The sequence below is a fragment of the Arachis hypogaea genome, chromosome 19 (genome assembly GCF_003086295.3).
Source record: "Arachis hypogaea cultivar Tifrunner chromosome 19, arahy.Tifrunner.gnm2.J5K5, whole genome shotgun sequence".
NCBI lineage: Eukaryota > Viridiplantae > Streptophyta > Magnoliopsida > Fabales > Fabaceae > Arachis > Arachis hypogaea.
Window position 1 is genome coordinate 6680510 of NC_092054.1, and position 18909 is coordinate 6699418.

Here is an 18909-nt window from a genome sequence, read left to right on the forward strand (position 1 = left end):
AACTAATGCATGCTGCATTGAGGATTCCTGATTTGCTTTCCCAACAATGCATTATGAAGATACCCAGGTCCAACTGCAATGGAAGACCTATTATGAATCATTGCCTGTGGTTGTTGCATCCCTAATGTTCTGTTCTACTACTATGACTAAAAGCAGAGAAATTAGCATAATAATTTTGCTGTTAGACTGAGATGGTGGCAAGTAGTGACAATTTTTACTACTATGATGGCGAGAATGTTTCAGCTCTTGAAAATCAAAACTATGTAGTGACAAATTGTGCTTATCTAGTATATGATATTGTTGCCTTTGTAGTTCTCCTTAATTTTAATTTGGATTATATATATACTTTCCAATTATAGTAGGGTTTTGATTTAATTAGCTAAGTTATCATGCTATTATATATTAAATTAATAAGACGAGAGACTTACTAAGTTGATGCCTTCAAGTTAAATTAGATTATATGTCTTATCATTTTATATTTTTTCACTTGGTGAATTACTCTTAACAATAAAACCGCTAATAGGAACACATGTACGTGTTCAAATGTAAAATATCTAGGCTTTCAATATCCAAATAATTTGATTCTCACAAGCATGTGGTTTCTTGAACTTTTCCATACATTTTATGGCCTTGAGAAAGTGAAATTAACGAAATTGCGTTCTATCTAGAGATATGCATCTTTCCGGTGGTGCAACTTAAAGCTTTAAAGGTTGCTTGGTGTTCTAATTTGGAGAATGCATGGATTAATGCTCCGAGTTTGATTACTTTTACTTATCAAGATTCTAAATCTTCCGTGACATTGGCAAATATGTCCTTCGTTAGTATTAATCTTACTTGTTTTGAATTTAATGTTGTGGCAGGCAATTCAAAAATAATGCCCTATTTTATAATTAGCTTTTAGAGAAATATTAGGGGAGTAATCTTTTATTAATATAAATTAATATTTTATTTTTTTTACTATTAGTATTTAGAATTTAAGATTTAGAATTTAAAATTAGTCAAATATTAATAAAAAAAAATACATTTTATTGGTAATATAACTTAGTTCATTTTTTATTGTTAAATATAAAAATATTATTTTAAATTTTGATTAATTTCATTAGGGTGTACATAGGTTGAGTGAAACTGGATTCACTTTGATCCAGACCCGACCCTAAATAATGATCGGATATATTTTTGAGACTTTTATCCAATGATACATCAAGTAAAATCACACTACTCTTGGGCCACACTAAAACCAGATCTCTACTAGATGAAGTCCGAATCTTGATAAATGTTATGTCAAAAAGTTATAATACACACATTTATAAAGAAGAAAAAATACTTGTTGTAGAGAAGTTGATAACCATGCTTGAACTTGAATTTGTTCATAAATTCTAATTTCATGCTTTTTTTATCTATTTTCTAATTCAATAAATGTGATTAAAAACAAAACAATAAGTTTATAATTAATATAACATAATATTAGGATTAAGTTAAAATATATATACTTTTTTAGTCTCCTATAGTGCACATGGGGTAGGTGAAATTGGGTTTGCCTTAATTCGAATCTATCTCTAAATAATGATCGAGTCTATTTTTAAAATTCTTACCGATTCTAAACTCAATAAAACCACACTAAATTAATTCCAAAATATTCGAGTCAGGCCGCATCTTCGAACCGGGCGGGTCATAGATACCCCTAAATTCCACTATCTCCTCGCACTCCTTCCTTTTACTGTTTTACATGCTACACAACTTTCAAAGGGGAGAAAGTTGATTAAACCTTAACCTGAAATATTTGATGAGTCATATTTGACATGACAAGGCACTGGCAGGGAAGAAAGAAAGATAGTTGCTTGAAAAATATATTCAATAATTCATAGCAGATGAAGATCTTGATGAGATAGGTTTTTCAGACTTTACCAAAATCTCTTCAGTCTCAGCAATTCTTCAACACACTGGTATGCATTTTACACTCAAACAACTTTTTCATACACTAGAGCTTTTCATTTCAATATATCAATGACTTTGAATGTAATTGAAGAACATTACTTAATCCTTAGTAATTGTTTCTGTTAGGGGAGCTCAGAGATTTTATTAAGGAAATGGACAAAATTTCTGATCTGCCAAAGATAATCCTGCATGACATTCTTTCAAGGTTGCCTTACGAAGATGCTGCAAGGACCAGTGTTTTGTCCAAGGCTTGGCATGAAACATGGTCCTCATTTCCCATCTTGGTCTTCGACGGCTCTCGATGCGTGCACTTGCACTGGAAGGATAGAAAAGATCCCCTGAAGATACAAGACAACAGGAGGAAAGCGAACAGCTTCCTCAAGTCTGTGGACAGGACACTTGTTAGGTTCCACCACCACGGCTTTGCCATCAAAGAATTTAACCTGAATATGATGTTCTTCCATCCTCGGTTCATGCCACATCTCGTCGACCGGTGGATGAAGATAGTAGGTGAAAGTAGCAGTATTCAGGTGCTAAAGCTTGAACTTGAACTTGCTGGCTGTTTCTTTGGATGTAAGTTTGACTCACACGCGGTTGATAATTATTACTCCTTGCCACCAGATGTACTGAAAGCCAAGTCATTAACTGAATTAGTGTTGTTAGGGAGGATTAGAGCAGACAAATTGATTGTAAATCACAGAATTAGGTTCCCTATGTTGCGGACATTGTCCTTAGTTAATGTTTATTTGGGACATGAACAAGCGCTTGAAGATCTCATTTCTGGTTGTCCTATGATTGAGGAATTAATATTGGAGCACTGTGTTGGATTGGAAATTGTAAAAGTACATGATTTGCCTAAGCTAAAGTCTGCTAAGTTTTCTGGATTTCGTGACATTCATGTTGATGTGCCGAGTCTAGAGTATCTTCATCTTGGTAATGACGAATTAGAGTTCCCTTGTGATATCAGTATAGACAAGTGCAGAAATTTGAAGGTGTTTCTTTTAGGGGCTGTGAGTTCTGTTTTTGTCTCTAACCAATGGTTGCTTGAACTTTTTGACAAGTTTCCTTTCCTTGAGAGGTTGGAATTAAGTGGTTGTATTACATCTGAGAGCCTAATGATCTCCAGTTCTCGCCTCAAGGTTTTGTCATTCGATGCTTGTGTAGAGTTGAAGGAAGCTAGGATCGATGCGCCGAATTTAGAGTCATGTAGATATTCTGGACAATCCAGCCACATGCCAGCAGCTATGTCTTTTGTGAACTGTTCAAATCAGGTGGATTTTGATGTTGTCTTCACAATAGAATTTCGTATTATGGATTTGAAAAGGCTTAGGGCATTTCTCCAGAACATAGCACCAAGAAATGTTATGGTATCCTTGGATCTTGGAATCATGAAAGGTTCATCTGTAAGTGTACATTACCAAATTCTGTTTTAGTTGCTAAAATAAAACTTTACATGGGAACTTTTGATGTCATTTGTGTTGGAATTGTATTTTTGATGAGCAGATTTTGTTCAATGAAGATGTACTACAAAATGTTGAAGTCCCTTTGCCAAGGATCAAACAATTGAGGTTATCGGTAACTGAAGAAACTGAAGAGTTGTGTGTGCTTCTTATCAATGATTTGTTTTGGAGCTTCCGTCCTGCTATTATTTCTTTGAACCTGAAAGTCTGCAGCAGAATATTCCTTAAGGTTTGTCATTGATTCATTACCCCTTAACTCCTGATTTGATTGTCCAATGCATGATCAATTTTTTCAGTGGTTTGATTCGTGAAAAAACAAAAATCATGTGAAAGATAATAAAAAGGTTAAAGTAGCCTTCTAAAGATTTACTATGTTGACAAAATTGATAAATTGTTAAATAGTTTCGTTTTTGTTACATATAAAAGACTGACATGATATTATGTAAGATTATCATCAATTATATTTGCCAATTTTTTAAATCTAAAGGATTTTTTTTGTGATTTAAGTTGTTAGTTCTGAATCTTTCAATTTCGATAGTTTGAAAATGTTTGATAACTCTATTTTCTAAGTGCTATTGTGTTAATATATTATATATCAATACATATTAAAAAAATGAAAAAGTTTATGAATCAATTCTATATGCAGTAAAGTAGCCAACTTTTTTAAAAATTCTGATTTTTAAATATTAAAAACTAGTTTTACGCTTAAAAAAACGTCCTCTCCCATCCCCTTCACCTCTAATTCTAATTATCAATTGGCCAAATCAACAACAGCTACTATTGGAGAAGTTAAGGTGCAACAACAAGGAAGAGAGATGCTGCAGTTCAAGTCAAATGAAATGTTGGTGGCATGATTTGAAAGATGTCAAAGTCAGCAGCTCTCCTAAGAAATATGAGAACCTCAGTGATTGTGAAGAACTCTTGGATTCATTGCCAATAAATTTGTCTTCCCCGAATCTGCATCTTAACTTTGAATTAGAGTGGGACTCATTACAGTAAGACAACTTAAAATATAAAATTATAACTGCAATTTGTTATGTCGTTTTTGTTTTCTTGCTTACTTTATGTTAAACTTTGGATGAATCAGTTGAAAGTAATTGATATGTTCTGCTTTAACATTCAGCATAAAAAATAAGTTATTTCACACAATTTTAACATTTTATATCCGAATAATCAAGCTTGCTTGTCAAAGATTTTTCATCAAAATAATTAAACTTATAAAAGATTTTATTTTAAAATAATCAAATATCTTGTTACAGAATGATCAAATACTTTTTACAGCAATACATCCAAACTATTTTTTGTAAATAACAAGTAAATACTTTTATTTGTTAACTAATTAATAACTGATTTCTGATTTCTAATGTCTATGTAGTATTTTTTAACAATCATTTTACGTATATATAAAAAATTAGTCACTAATTAACTATTAGATATAGAAATATATATTTAACAACTCAATTTTTTTTATGAAACAACTATAAACAAATTTTATTATTTATTTATTGCATATTTGCTTACTCTGTTATGAGTTTATGACATTTGATTATTTTGGTAGTTAATTATTTAATTGAATATATATATATATATATGATGGTTATTTTTAATATATGTAGAATATTTTTATTTTTAATTTATTTCATAAGGAAAGTAACACACTCTATAGATAATAATTTGAAGTGAATAAATTCTAATCTGGATTTACTATGATAAAATATAGAATTAATTTACATATTTTATAGTTATAATTGTTCATAGTTATATAACATAGATTAATTTTTTCTCACTGTAGGTTCAAAAGTTGATGTATAACAATTAAATAAAATTATGGATAACAAAGAAAAATTTTATACCATTTAATGTATATAAAATTAGACAATCAGAAAAGGGATTTCCCCTCCCTTCTATTGAATTCAATGGAACAACCTGCCTTGAATATAAAGATCTCCAAGGTAAAGTGGTATTATGTGCTATTTTTTTTGGATTTTTTTTTTAAAAGAGCTACGTTTTAGAAAAGGTGAACAATCAGTACTGTTTAAAAAATAAATACAAAACTTATAAGGACAAACACAAGTATAATATTTTTTAAAAGTATTCTTAACTTTTAAATTTTGTAAGTATAAATATATATTTTTTAATTATGCTATATGTACACTAAATTAGCTATTAGTATAAAATATATATTGAAATACAAAACACATATTGAAAATTAGTTAAACAATACATATATTTATATATAAATACATAGTGACTAATTTTAGTGACTAATTTTTGTGTATAAATAATATTTTTGTATTTTTTTTTCATTTACTAAATATAAAAGAAGGTATTCATATTAAAAAAAATGCTTACTAATAAACTGATCTTAAAAATAGTTTTTTTAATAAGCACAAATAACAATAGTTAATTAGTTATACTTAATAAAATAATTTTTAAAATATAATGACCATAATAATCATAAAATAAGAGACAATTTGATTCTGAATGGAACTTTACATTTGAATATTTATTATATATTTTAGAGAGGTAACTACCAAATCGGTACTCGGAAAATTCTGGCGCTGACAAAATGGTACCTGACTTTTGTTATTGACAAAATAGTCCCTAAAAAATTTTAAAATTTGACAAGCGTGTCTCCGAGCTCGCCGGAACAAATTTCCGGCAAGCACAATGCTGACATGGCCACCGTATTTTGGTGACCTGGCAAGCCACCTCCCAAACCCTAATTCCTCCTTCCCCAACGCAGACTCCCTTTCCTCTTCCTCCCCATCGCAGCCCACCCCCTACCCAACGCAACCCCTCCCCCTCCCTCCCATCGCAACCCCCTTTTCTCTTCCTCCCCATCGCAGCCCCCTAACGCACACTCTCCCTTCCCTTTTCCCTTTCCTCTTCCTCCCCATTGCAGCCCATCCCCTACCCAACGCAACCCCCTCCCCCTCCCTCCCATCGCAACCCCCTTTTCTCTTCCTCCCCATCACAGCCCCCTAACGCACACTCTCCCTTTCCTTTTCCTCTCCATCGCAGCCCCCTTCCCTCTTCCTCTCATCGCAAATCATATAAAGACACATATAGAAAAAGAAGAAAAAAAATTCAGTTACAAACCCCCCAAATTTCTTTTCTTTTGATCATACATCCAGATTCACAATGACCAACACATTCACAATAACCGCAAAAAACAGCAGAGGAAGAGAAGGATATCAATTGCTATAATAAGCAAAACCAAGGAAATTACGAAGACAAAATTATAGATGAACATCAAAAGCGTGACCCAGAGGTAAGTGATGAATAAAACGCTTGAAGACTTTGGAGATTGCGAAGACGGTGGAGAAAAAGGAGACATCTTTGTTGGTGTAGAGGGAAGCGACGGTGAAGACGACAGCGGTGATGGAGAGGAGAGAGAAGGCGAAGAGGAAGAGAAGGTAGCAGAACTGGATTGTGAGGAGAAGAGTCCATTCATGGTTAGCCTGGAAAGAGTCCTGATAAGGGTTCTGAAACTGAGTGAGAAATGGGTGTGTGAAGAGTGAGTGTGCGAGGATTGCGAATCAGAGAGAAAAAATTAGGGTTAGGGTTATGAGGTAGAACGTCTTGCAGCTCCTCTAGTGCTAGATCCATTATTCCTTCTTCTTCTTTTTCTTCTTCTTCTTCTCAAATTCTCGTTTTGGTTTGTGAATGCTGTAAAGGGATGTGATTTTGAGGTATCAGATTTTTGTTCTTCTTCATTGCAGAAATGAGATGAGATGAGATGATATGAGAGGGAGGGAGAAGGAAGAGGGTTGCGATGGGGAGGAAGAGAAAAGGGGGTTGCGATGGGAGGGAGGGGGAGGGGGTTGCGTTGGGTAGGGGGTGGGCTGCGATGGGGAGGAAGAGGAAAGGGAGTCTGCGTTGGGGAAGGAGGAATTAGGGTTTGGGAGGTGGCTTGCCAGGTCACCAAAATACGGTGGCCATGTCAGCATTGTGCTTGCCGGAAATTTGTTCCGGCGAGCTCGGGGACACGCTTGTCAAATTTTAAAATCTTTTAGGGACTATTTTGTCAATAACAAAAGTCAGGTACCATTTTGTCAGCGCCAGAATCTTTCGGGTACCGATTTGGTAGTTACCTCATATTTTTTTTCACAAAATATTCTTAGGTGCTTTTAAAAACTTTTAACCTTTTAAAACTACAAACACATATACACAATCGTTTTTAATTTATCATGTATAAAAATGATGTATATATTTACAAGTACAAATATCTTCTAAAAATTTTTTATCAAATCATGCCTTATTTTAATTTACCATATGTTATAATTTTTAAAAAATTATATTTAAAAATTAATTTTAATAAACTAAAAGTAAGAGTTTTACTGCACCTAACCACCAATTCTTACAATTAATATAATAAACAAGTAAATAAATATATTAATTAACTCAAATACTTTTCAACAGAAAGTAAAAAACTATAATAATCCTAGTATATATATTAATAAAATCTAATAATATTTTCATCTATTTATATCAACCATACATTAGAAAATTACCACATGGATAGTCAATTCGATCTCTCCTTGAGGTTTGTTATTCCCTAGACCTGTTAAAGCTAGAAACGTATACTTTAAACTTAAACGTGATGATAGAACTATAAGCTATATAATTGTAACTCATGCAATGCTACAACATTACCTGGTAGTTATTTATTTGCTTGGCTTGGATTTATATTTTCACCTAAACTCAACTCTTTTGGCGGCAGTACTTCTCTGTCCAGCGGCGGCATCAACGCGGGTCCCTGCGTCAACTAATTCATGCTGCATTAAGGATTCATGATTTGGTTTCCCAACAATACATTATGAAGATACCTAGGTCCAACTGCAATCGAACACCTATTATGAATCATTGCTTGTTGTTGTTGCATTCCTAATGTTCTACTACTATGACTAAAAGCAGAAAAATTAGCATAATAATTTTGCATAGACTGAGATGGTGGCTACTAGTATTATCTGATGATGGCACCATGTTTCAAGGGACCCGATTCCATACTCCTCTATAGTTTGGAATTTTGAAATTTCTTTATATTATTAATACTATAATAAACGTTAATGCAATATTTGAGAAAATATTTCCTTAACATAGTTTTTAATGTACATTGATAAGATCGTTAAGAAATTAATATATTTTTTTTATAAAACTACAAAGTACAAACACATTAATTATATCTTCTAAAATATATTTTCAATAAAATGACAATTATGATTATTATTGAGTTTTTTCTTATGACTTACTATTAGAAATTTAATATTTTTTTGGTGACTTATCAAAAATTTAATATGTTTTATTGGTATATAAGTTATTAAAATTATTAAATTCGTTTATAAATTTTAATTAATTAATAATTTTTATTTTATTTATTTTAATTATTTATTTAATATTATAATTTATCTCATAAAATTTATTTTATATATTACTCTCTTTTTTTCATCTATAGCATCATGATTTTAAAAATTAATTATATTATAACATACCATTTAATTAGATATATATAAGGAACATAATTAATATTTTTTAAAGTGTTATTTCAAATTAATTTGTCAAAAGATACTTTAAAAGAAAAAAGAGATATTAAAAACAAATTTAGATGCATTAAGGTACTCTATAATTTTTTTTAAAGATTTTATTGGAGATGTTTATTTTAGGTTATTAGTTGAATGTAATTTTAGATTTTTATAGTTAAAACTAAATTTAAAAATAATTTTAAGTAAGTAGTCACAAATCAAGGAACAGAATAGTATTACATTATCGTCAGCCAGATTCGTCACAGCAAGTTTTGTGATTTGTAGCCATCAATTAGTTATTATTGGTGTTTTTAATGGTGTGAGATTTTATTCAATAGTATGGAATTATTCACTTTTCTTCTGCTGGTTAGTGCTTGTTTGGGCACCATTATTTTGATAAAAAAAGATATTTTTTCAATGAAAAAATATATTTTTTTATTTTTTAGCGTGATTGACAAATTTCTAGTAGTAAAAGTAAAAGCACTAGAAAAATAAAAAAAAGATTTTTTTGAGAAGTTGTAATTTACATCTTTTTTAAAAGATCTTTTTCTCTAAAAAAAAAGATGTTTTTCATCTAATAAATAAATAAAAAAGTACTTTTATATCGTTATACACAAACATAATTGATAGATAAAAATATCTTTTTGCATGAGATACCTAAACATAGAATTATTTTTACTTTTCCATAAGATCTTTTAAAAAAAGATAACTCAAAAAAGATATTTTCTTAGAAACTCACTTAAACAAGCTCTAAATGCTGGCCAAATTTTAATAAAATTGATGCCCTAAACTTTCTTATTAATCTTACTTATTTCGAATTTAATGTTGTGGTTGACAATCCAAAAGTAATATTCTATTTTATAATTAGCTTTTAGAGAAATATTAGGGAGTAATCTTTTATTAACAAAACTAATATTTTATTTTTGTACTATTAGTATTTAGGATTTAAGATTTAGAATTTAGAATTAGTCAAATATTAATAAAAAAATAATAAATTTTATTGGTAACATAATTTAGTTTATTTTTTATTGTTAAATATAAAAAGACTATTTTAAGTTTTGATTAATTCCATTAGGATGCATATGAGTTGGGTGAATCTGGGTTCATATTGATCCAGACTCGACCCTAAATAATGATTGAATCTATTTTTGAGATCCTTACCAAATCCTAAACCCGATAAAATTATTCTACTTTCGGGCAACACTAAAACCAGGTCTTTATTGGGTGAAGTCTGAGTCTTGATAAATATTATGTCAAAAAATTATGATGTACTTATTTATAAAGAAAAAAAAATACTTGTTGCAGAGAAGTTGATAACCATACTTGAACTTAAATTTGTTCATAAATTCTAATTTCATGTTTTTTTTATCTATTTCCTAATTCAACAAATGTAATTAAAAATAAAACAATAAACTTATAATTAATATAACATAATATTAGAATTAATTCAAAATATATATACCTTTTTAGACCCTCTAAAGTGCACATGGAGTGGGTGAAACTGGGTTCGCCTTAATCTGGACCCAACTCTAGCGTTTGGTGGAGAGACAGAGACGGAAAGACTGAGACTGAGAGACAGAGACTAAGAGATAGGGATTGAAATAAATCTCAGTATTCTATTTGGTGCAAAATGGGAGACAGGAATTGAAACATGGATGAAATTCTAATTTAATTTGCACAAAGAGTAAAATTAGAATTAATTAATTGAAATGAAAGTATTTTGGGTATAAAATGTTATTAAAGTTTTAGTCTCTATCTCTAAAAATTTCAGTCCCATGTGTCCTTACTTTTTGGAGGTACTGAAATACTGAAATTTTAGAAACAGAAATTTTAGTACCAGTCTCTGAACTAACAAACACGATACTAAATTTCAGTCTCTCAGTCTCTGTCTCAATACCTCAAAACAAACGCTACCTTTAATAACCATCGAATCTATTTTTATAATTCTTACCCGATCCTAAACCCTGTAATACCACACTAAATTAATCCCAAACTATTCAAATCCAGCCGGATCTTCGGACCGGCCAGGTCATGTGTACCCCTAAATTCCACTATCCCCTCCCACTCCTTCCTTTTTACTGTTTTACATGCTACACAACTTTCAAACGGGAAAAAGTTCTTTAAACCTTAACCTGAAATATTTGATGACTCTTATTTGACATGACAAGGCACAGGCAGGGAAGAAAGAAAGATAGTTGCTTGAAAAATAAATTCAATAATTCATAGCAGATGAAGATCTTGATGAGATAGGTTTTTCACATTTTACCAAAATCTCAATGCACATCAACGATCTCAGTCTCAGCAATTCTTCAACACACTGGTATGCAATTTATACTCAAACAGCTTTTTCATACACTTGCATCCCACTACAACTTTTCATTTCAAAATATCAATGACCTTTCTCTTCTATTATGATGAAAGTTATTAGCAAAGAATTATTGAATGTAATTGAAGAACATTATTTAATCCTTAGTAATTGTTTCTGTTAGGGGAGCTCAGAGATTTTATTAAGGAAATGGACAAAATTTCAGATCTGCCAAAGATAATCCTGCATGACATTCTTTCAAGATTGCCTTACGAAGATGCTGCAAGGACCAGTGTTTTGTCCAAGGCTTGGCATGAAACATGGTCCTCATTCCCCATCTTGGTCTTCGACGGCTCTCGATGCGTGCGCCTGCACAAGGATAGAAAAGATCCCCTGAAGATACAAGAAAACAGGAGGAAAGCGAACAGCTTCCTCAAGTCTGTGGATAGGACACTTGTTAGGTTCCACCACCACGGCTTTGCCATCAAAGAATTTAACCTGAGTATGATGTTCTTTCATCCTCGGTTCATGCCACATCTCGTCGACCGGTGGATGAAGATAGTAGGTGAAAGTAGCAGTATTCAGGTGCTAAAGCTTGAACTTGAACTTGCTGGCTGTTTCTTTGGATGTAAGTTTGACTCACACGCGGTTGATAATTATTACTACTTGCCACCAGATGTACTGAAAGCCAAGTCATTAACTGAATTAGTGTTGTTAGGGAGGATTAGAGCAGACAAATTGATTGTAAATCACAGAATTAGGTTCCCTATGTTGCGGATATTGTCCTTATTTAAAGTTTATTTGGGACATGAACAAGCGCTTGAAGATCTCATTTCTGGTTGTCCTATGATTGAGCACTTAATATTGGAGCACTGTGTTGGATTGGAAAATGTAAAAGTACATGATTTGCCTAAGCTAAAGTCTGCTAAGTTATCTGGATTTCGTGAAATTCATGTTAATGTGCCGAGTCTAGAGTGTCTTCATCTTGGTAATGACCAATTAGAGTTCCCTTGTGATATCAGTATAGACAAGTGCAGAAATTTGAAGGTGTTTCTTTTAGGGGCTGTGAGTTCTGTTTTTATCTCTAACCAATGGTTGCTTGAACTTTTTGACAAGTTTCCTTTCCTTGAGAGGTTGGAATTAAGTGGCTGTGTTACATCTGAGAGCCTAATGATCTCCAGTTCTCGGCTCAGGGTTTTGTCCTTTGAGGCTTGTGTAGAGTTGAAGGAAGCTAAGATCGATGCGCCGAATTTAGAGTCATGTAGATATTCTGGACAATTCAGCCACATGCCAGCAGCTATATCTTTTGTGAATTGTTCAAATCAGGTGGATTTTGATGTTGTCTTCCCAATAGAATTTCGTATGGATTTGAAAAGGCTTAGGGCATTTCTCCAAAACATAGCACCAAGAAATGTTATGGTATCCTTGTATCTTGGAATCATGAAAGGTTCATCTGTAAGTGTACATTACCAAATTATGTTTTAGTTGATAAAATAAAACTTTACATGGAGAACTTTGATGCCATTTGTGTTGGAATTGTATTTTGGATGAGCAGATTGTGTTCCATGAAGATGTACTACAAAATGTTGAAGTCCCTTTGCCAAGGATCAAACAATTGAGGTTATCGGTAGATGAAGAAACTGAAGAGTTGTGTGTGCTTCTTATCAATGATTTGTTTTGGAGCTTCCGTCCTGCTATTATTTCTTTGAACCTGAAATTATGCAGCAGAATATTCCTTAAGGTTTGTCATTGATTCATTGCCCCTTAACTCCTGATTTGATTGTCCAATGCATGATCAATTTTTTCAGTGGTTTGATTCGTGAAAAAACAAAAATCATTTGAAAGATAATAAAAAGGTTAAAGTAGCCTTCTAAAGATTTACTAAGTTGACAAAATTGATATATTGTTAAATAGTTTTGTTTTTGTTCCATATAAAAGACTGACATGATACTATGTAAGATTAGCATCAAATTTATTTGCCAATTTTTTAAATCTAAAGGATTTTTTTGTGATTTTAGTTGTTAGTTCTAATCTTTCAGTTTCGGTAGTTTGAAAATGTTTGATAACTCTATTTTCTGAGTGTTATTGTGTTAATTTATTATATATCAATACATATTAAAATAATGAAAAAGTTTATCAACCAATTCTATATGCAGTAAAGTAGCCAACTTTTAAAAAAAATCTTATTTTTAAATTTTAAAAACTAGTTTTACGCTTAAAAAACATGTACCCTCCCACTCCCTTCACCTCTCTAATTCTAGTTGTCAATTGGCCAAATCAATAACAGCTACTATTGGAGAAGCTAAGGTGCAACAACGAGGAAGAGAGATGCTGCAGTTCAAGTCAAATGAAATGTTGGTGGCATGATTTGAAAGAGGTCAAAGTCAGAAGCTCTCCTAAAAAATATGAGAACCTCAGTGATTGTGAAGAACTCTTGGATTCATTGCCAATAAATTTTTTTTCCCCGAATCTGCAGCTTAACTTTGAGTTAGAGTGGGACTCATTACAGTAAGACAACTTAAAATATAAAATTACAACTGCAATTTGTTATGTACTTTTTGTTTTCTTGCCTTCTTTGTGTTAAACTGTGGATGAACCGGTTGAAAGTAATTGATATGTTCTGCTTTAATATTTAGCATAAAAAATAAGTTATTTCACACAATTTTAACATTTTATATCAGAATAATCAAGCTTGCTTGTCAAAAATTTTTCATCAAAATAATTAAACTTATAAAAGATTTTATATTAACATAATCAAATATCTTGTTACAGAATAATCAAATACTTTTTACAGCAGTACATTCAAACTATTTTTTGTAAATAACAAATAAATATTCTTATTTGTTAACTAATTAATGACTGATTTCTAATTTCTAATATCTATGTAGATAATAATTTGAAGTGAATAAATTCTAATCTGAATTTACTTGATAAAATATAGAATTAATTTACATATTTTATAGTTATAATTGTTCATAATTATATAACATAAATTAATTTTTTCTCACTGTAGGTTCAAAACTCAAAAGTTGATGTATAACAATTAAATAAAATTATGGATAACAAAGAAAAATTTTATACCATTTAATGTATATAGAATTAGACAATCAGAAAAGGATTTCCCCTCCCTTCTATTGAATTCAATGGAACAACCTGCCTTGAATATAAAAATCTCCAAGGTAAAGTGGTATTATACTATTATGTGCTTTTTTTTTTTTAGATTTTTTTTAAAAGAAGTACTTTTTAGAAAAGGTGAACAATCAGTACTTTTTAAAAATAAATACAAAACCTGTAAGGACAAGCACAACTATAATATTTTTCAAAAGTATTCTTAATTTTTAAATTGTAAGTATAAATATATATATTTTAATTATGCTATATATATACTAAAATTAGTTATTAGTATAAAATACATATTAAAATACAAAATACATTGAAAATTAGTTAAACAATACATGTATTTGTATATAAATATATAGTGACTAATTTTAGTGGCTGATTTTAGGGTATAAATAGTATTTTTGTATTTTTTTTCATTTACTAAATATAAAACTAGGTATTTATATTTAAAAAAAACGCTTACTAATAAACTGATCTTAAAAATAGCTTTTTAATAAGCACACAAATAAACAATAGGTATACTTAGTAAATAATTTTTAAAATATAATGACCATAATAATTATAAAATGAGAGAAAATTTTGATTCTGAAGAATATTTATTATATATTTTAGACTTTTTAATATTTTGAATAAGTATAAATTAATTTAAAAAAAAAATTCTTACGTGCTTTTAAAAACTTTTAATTTTTTAAAACTACAAACATATATACACAATCGTTTTTAATTTATTAAGTATAAAAATGATGTATTTACAAGTACAAATATCTTCTCAAAAGTCAAAATCCTTTATCAAATCATGCCTTATTTTAATTTATCATATGCTTTAATTTTAAAAAAATTATATTTGAAAATTAATTTTAATAAACTAAAAGTAAGAGTTTTACTGCACCTAACCACCAATCCTTACAATTAATATAATAAATAAGTAAACAAATATATTAATTAACTCAAATACTTGTCAATAGAAACTATAATAATCCTAGTATATGTTAATAAACTCTAATAATATCTTCATCTATTTATATCAACCATACATTAGAAAATTACGACATGCATAGTCAAATCAACCTGTTAAAGCAAGAAATGTAACTTAAACTTAAATGTGATGATATAATTAAAAGCTACAAAATTACCCGGTGGTTATTTATTTGCTTGGCTTGGATTTTTATTTTAACCTAAACTCAACTCTTTTGGCGGCAGTACTTCTTCTCTGTCCGGCGGCAGCATCAACGCCAGCCCCAGCATCAACTAATGCATGCTGCATTGAGGATTCATGATTTGGTTTCCCAACAATACATTATGAAGATACCCAGGTCCAACTGCAATCAATCGAAGACCTATATGTATCATTGCTTGTGGTTGTTGTATCCCTAGTGTTCTACTACTATGACTAAGCAGAAAAATTAGCATAATAATTTTGCATATTAGACTCAGATGGTGATGAGTAGTTCCTAAAGCTTTGTGTGCATTCTGATGCCCTCCTAAAGCTTGGCTATTGGAGAATTTCTTGTTGCAAAACTTACACTGTAACAGTCTCTTATTTTGCGGATATTTTTTTAGTATATGTTAATTTAATTACTATATTAAATTAATAAGACGAGAGACTTACTAAGTTGATGCCTTAAAGTTTTAAATTAGATTATATGTCTTCTCATTGGTGAATTACTCTACTCATTTACCATTTTTCAGTATTTGCATTGTTGTATATATATAATGACAAACACGCGCTATGGACATGATATCGAATCTGGCAGAGCACATCCTTCATGAAATTCTTTCAATATTTTGTCCAAGACTTGGAAGAAAACATGTTCTACCTTTCCCATGTTAGTATTCTTTGAAGCTGAGGGAAAAAAGAAGAGACCTCCAGAAAATGGTAGATATCATAACAAAACGAAACAACTTCCACAATGAAAAGTTTCTACAACCAAGGCTTATCCATAAAACTCTTTGTCCTACTTTTGAACTTATTTTGTCTCCTCTCATTGATCATTGGATAGACTGGCCTTGATGAGGAGCTATACTTGGAATTTGAATTCAATAGAGCAAACCCTGCTATTGGTGAATTGTATTGCTTTCCCCCTTATTAGCATTCTTGAATGATTGAATCCAAATCATTATTCATAACTACTCATCCACTAATTATGTTTTCCTGCTTGAAGAGAGTTTATATGGAAGAAGCATAGGTATTGGAACACCTCATTTCTAGCTGCCCTATGATTGGATAATTGTTATGGTGGGTTGAAATGTATAAGAAGATCAAGAGTTTTCAATTTAGAGGTTGATGTTCGTCATGCCCCAAGCCTTGAACACTTTCTGTATGTTCCTACTTCCTACTCTTAACAATAGGACCGCTAATAGGGACACATGTACGTGTTCAAATGTAAAATATCTAGGCTTTCAATTTGATTCTCACAAGCATGTGGTTTCTTTTGAGAAACTGGAATTAACGAAATTACGTTCTATCTAGAGATATGCATCTTTCCAGTGTGCAACTTAAAGTTTTAAAGATTACTCGCTGTTCTAATTTGGAGAATGCATGGATTTTAGTACTATTAGTATTTAGTATTTAGGATTTAAGATTTAGAATTTAGAATTAGTCAAATATTAATAAAAAATAATAAATTTTATTGTTAAATATAAAAATACTATTTTAAGTTGATTAATTCCACTATCTCCTTTTACTGTTTTACATGCTACACAACTTTCAAATGGGAGAAAGTTGATTAAACCTTAACCTGAAATATTTGATGACTCATATTTGACATGACAAGGCACTGGCAGGGAAGAAAGAAAGATAGTTGCTTGAAAAATATATTCAATAATTCATAGCAGATGAAGATGAGATAGGTTTTTCACACTTTACCAAAATCTCAATGCACATCAACGATCTCAGTCTCAACACATACACACTGCCACACTGGTTTGCATTTTACACTCAAACAACTTTTTCATATACTTGCATCCCACTACGACTTTTCATTTCAATATATCAATGACTTTGAATGTAATTGAAGAACATTACGTAATCCTTAGTAATTGTTTCTGTTAGGGGAGCTCAGAGATTTTATTAAGGAGATGGACAAAATTTCTGATCTGCCAAAGATAATCCTCCATGACATTCTTTCAAGATTGCCTTACAAAGATGCTGCAAGGACCAGTGTTTTGTCCAAGGCTTGGCATGAAACATGGTCCTCATTCCCCATCTTGGTCTTCCACGGCTTTGACCAAGGCGTGTTCTTGCGCTTTGAGGATACAAATGATCCCCTGAAGATACAAGATCACAGAAGGAAAGTCAACAACTTCCTCAACTCTGTGGACAGAACACTTGTTAGGTTCCACCACCACGGCTTCGCCATCAAAGAATTCAGCCTTAGTATGATGTTCTTCCATCCTCAGTTCATGCCACATCGCGTCGACCGGTGGATGAAGATAGTAGGTGAAAGTAGTAGTATTCAAGTGCTAAAGCTTGAACTTAAAGTTGTTGACCATTGCTTTGGATTTAAGTTTTACTCTGACACGGTTGATAATTATTACTGCTTGCCATCAGATGTAGTGAAAGCAAAGTCATTAACTGAATTAAAGTTGTCGGGGAAGATTAGAGTGGATAAATTGTTTGCAAATCACAGAATTAGGTTCCCTTTGTTTGAAAAATCATGAATTGTGCAACAAGATAATTTTAAAGGAGAACCCTTTTATTAAATTGAGGACTGCCATAAATATTACTACACCTCTAAATTAAATTATCAAAGTGAACCTCCACAGTAACACCTTGATCAAAAGCATCAATGAACTTACAACAAACATCCTTCATAAAGGATAGAAACCAAATACCTCCCTTATGTCCCTCCGCTTCTACTATATCAACAGAGTGATACCCCAATCTTTTCCAAAATAATTTTAAATGCTAAAAAGGGAAGTGAATTTCAACCACAATAAAGAAAATATGTCTAAATTTCTTAACAAGTTCCTTACAATGCACCCGGGCTAACTTATTAGAAGCACCCCTAATATTCCAAACAATTATATTTAAACTATCCATAAATAATAAGGAGAGAATAAATAAGAACATAAACTCTAAACAGAATCACCAACCTCAATAGGTGGTTTGTCCTGCGGTATTGGCACACTCTGATCCTCAATAATTGCCACCTTCGGACCCCCGACACTGCACCTGCCATGCTTCCATCTACTAAGGTTTCCTCCGTTGTGCCACCATTTTTATCAATTGGTGAGTTCTGCAAGGAGGAAGGCCAAGGACGCTTCCGTAAAGAAATTCCACGACGTGCAGGAGTTCTACGCGATGGAGATGGCGCAATTTCATGTTTTTCTCGCTTCCCCATCCTAATGCCAATTGATTTTCCTCCGTCACCATGCAAATTGGGTCTTGGAACCCTTCTCGAACTAAACTTGTGCTGTTTTTCATCTTGGTTCTTCAAACCTGATAACTGGCCCATTGGGAATTTTTCCTTACGTAGCACTTGTTGCCAGCCTTCTCCATCATCCATGCATGCCTCATTAACATGCCCATCAGGCACGTGAGGAGCCAATGATTCCGTAACCA

General features: G+C 31.6%; 3 protein-coding genes across 7 annotated transcripts; all 3 read left to right on the forward strand.

Annotated features, from left to right (window-relative positions):
* Positions 1-1701: 1701 nt before the first annotated feature.
* Positions 1702-8512, forward strand: LOC112776328 (F-box/LRR-repeat protein At3g58900). Of its 3 annotated transcripts, none has more exons than XM_025820451.3 (5): positions 1727-1943; positions 2062-3338; positions 3439-3624; positions 4170-4390; positions 8122-8512. In XM_025820451.3, exons 2-5 carry the CDS (start codon positions 2088-2090, stop codon positions 8168-8170), a joined length of 1707 nt encoding a protein of 568 aa, XP_025676236.1. In that variant the 5' UTR covers positions 1727-1943; positions 2062-2087; the 3' UTR covers positions 8171-8512. The 3 variants fall into 3 exon arrangements, with proteins under 3 accessions (XP_029151475.1, XP_025676236.1, XP_029151474.1); XM_029295641.2 differs by having other exon boundaries at positions 2072-3338; XM_029295642.2 differs by lacking the exon at positions 8122-8512 and having other exon boundaries at positions 1702-1943; positions 4170-4432.
* A 2478-nt stretch (positions 8513-10990) lies between these two features.
* LOC112776326 (FBD-associated F-box protein At5g60610) lies at positions 10991-15957 on the forward strand. Of its 3 annotated transcripts, none has more exons than XM_025820448.3 (5): positions 10991-11240; positions 11420-12680; positions 12781-12966; positions 13513-13733; positions 15546-15957. In XM_025820448.3, the coding sequence occupies exons 2-5, from the start codon at positions 11436-11438 to the stop codon at positions 15595-15597; spliced, it is 1704 nt and encodes a 567-aa protein (XP_025676233.1). In that variant the 5' UTR covers positions 10991-11240; positions 11420-11435; the 3' UTR covers positions 15598-15957. The 3 variants fall into 3 exon arrangements, with proteins under 3 accessions (XP_025676233.1, XP_025676232.1, XP_072084209.1); XM_025820447.3 differs by having other exon boundaries at positions 10998-11240; positions 11410-12680; XM_072228108.1 differs by having other exon boundaries at positions 11086-11240; positions 11452-12680.
* Positions 15958-17423: 1466 nt separating this feature from the next.
* Positions 17424-18005, forward strand: LOC140182100 (F-box/LRR-repeat protein At3g58930-like). The gene has a single exon (XM_072228207.1). It carries the CDS (start codon positions 17424-17426, stop codon positions 18003-18005), a length of 582 nt encoding a protein of 193 aa, XP_072084308.1.
* Positions 18006-18909: the final 904 nt, after the last annotated feature.

Coding starts and splice junctions, on each gene's coding strand:
- LOC112776328 (XM_025820451.3), top strand. CDS start 2,088: ATGGACAAAATTTCTGATCTGCCAAAGATAATCCTGCATGACATTCTT. Junction 3,339..3,438: donor GAATCATGAAAGGTTCATCT/GTAAGTGTACAT, acceptor TTTGATGAGCAG/ATTTTGTTCAATGAAGATGT. Junction 3,625..4,169: donor GCAGCAGAATATTCCTTAAG/GTTTGTCATTGA, acceptor AATCAACAACAG/CTACTATTGGAGAAGTTAAG.
- LOC112776326 (XM_025820448.3), top strand. CDS start 11,436: ATGGACAAAATTTCAGATCTGCCAAAGATAATCCTGCATGACATTCTT. Junction 12,681..12,780: donor GAATCATGAAAGGTTCATCT/GTAAGTGTACAT, acceptor TTGGATGAGCAG/ATTGTGTTCCATGAAGATGT. Junction 13,734..15,545: donor TTAGAGTGGGACTCATTACA/GTAAGACAACTT, acceptor TTTTGGCGGCAG/TACTTCTTCTCTGTCCGGCG.
- LOC140182100 (XM_072228207.1), top strand. CDS start 17,424: ATGGACAAAATTTCTGATCTGCCAAAGATAATCCTCCATGACATTCTT.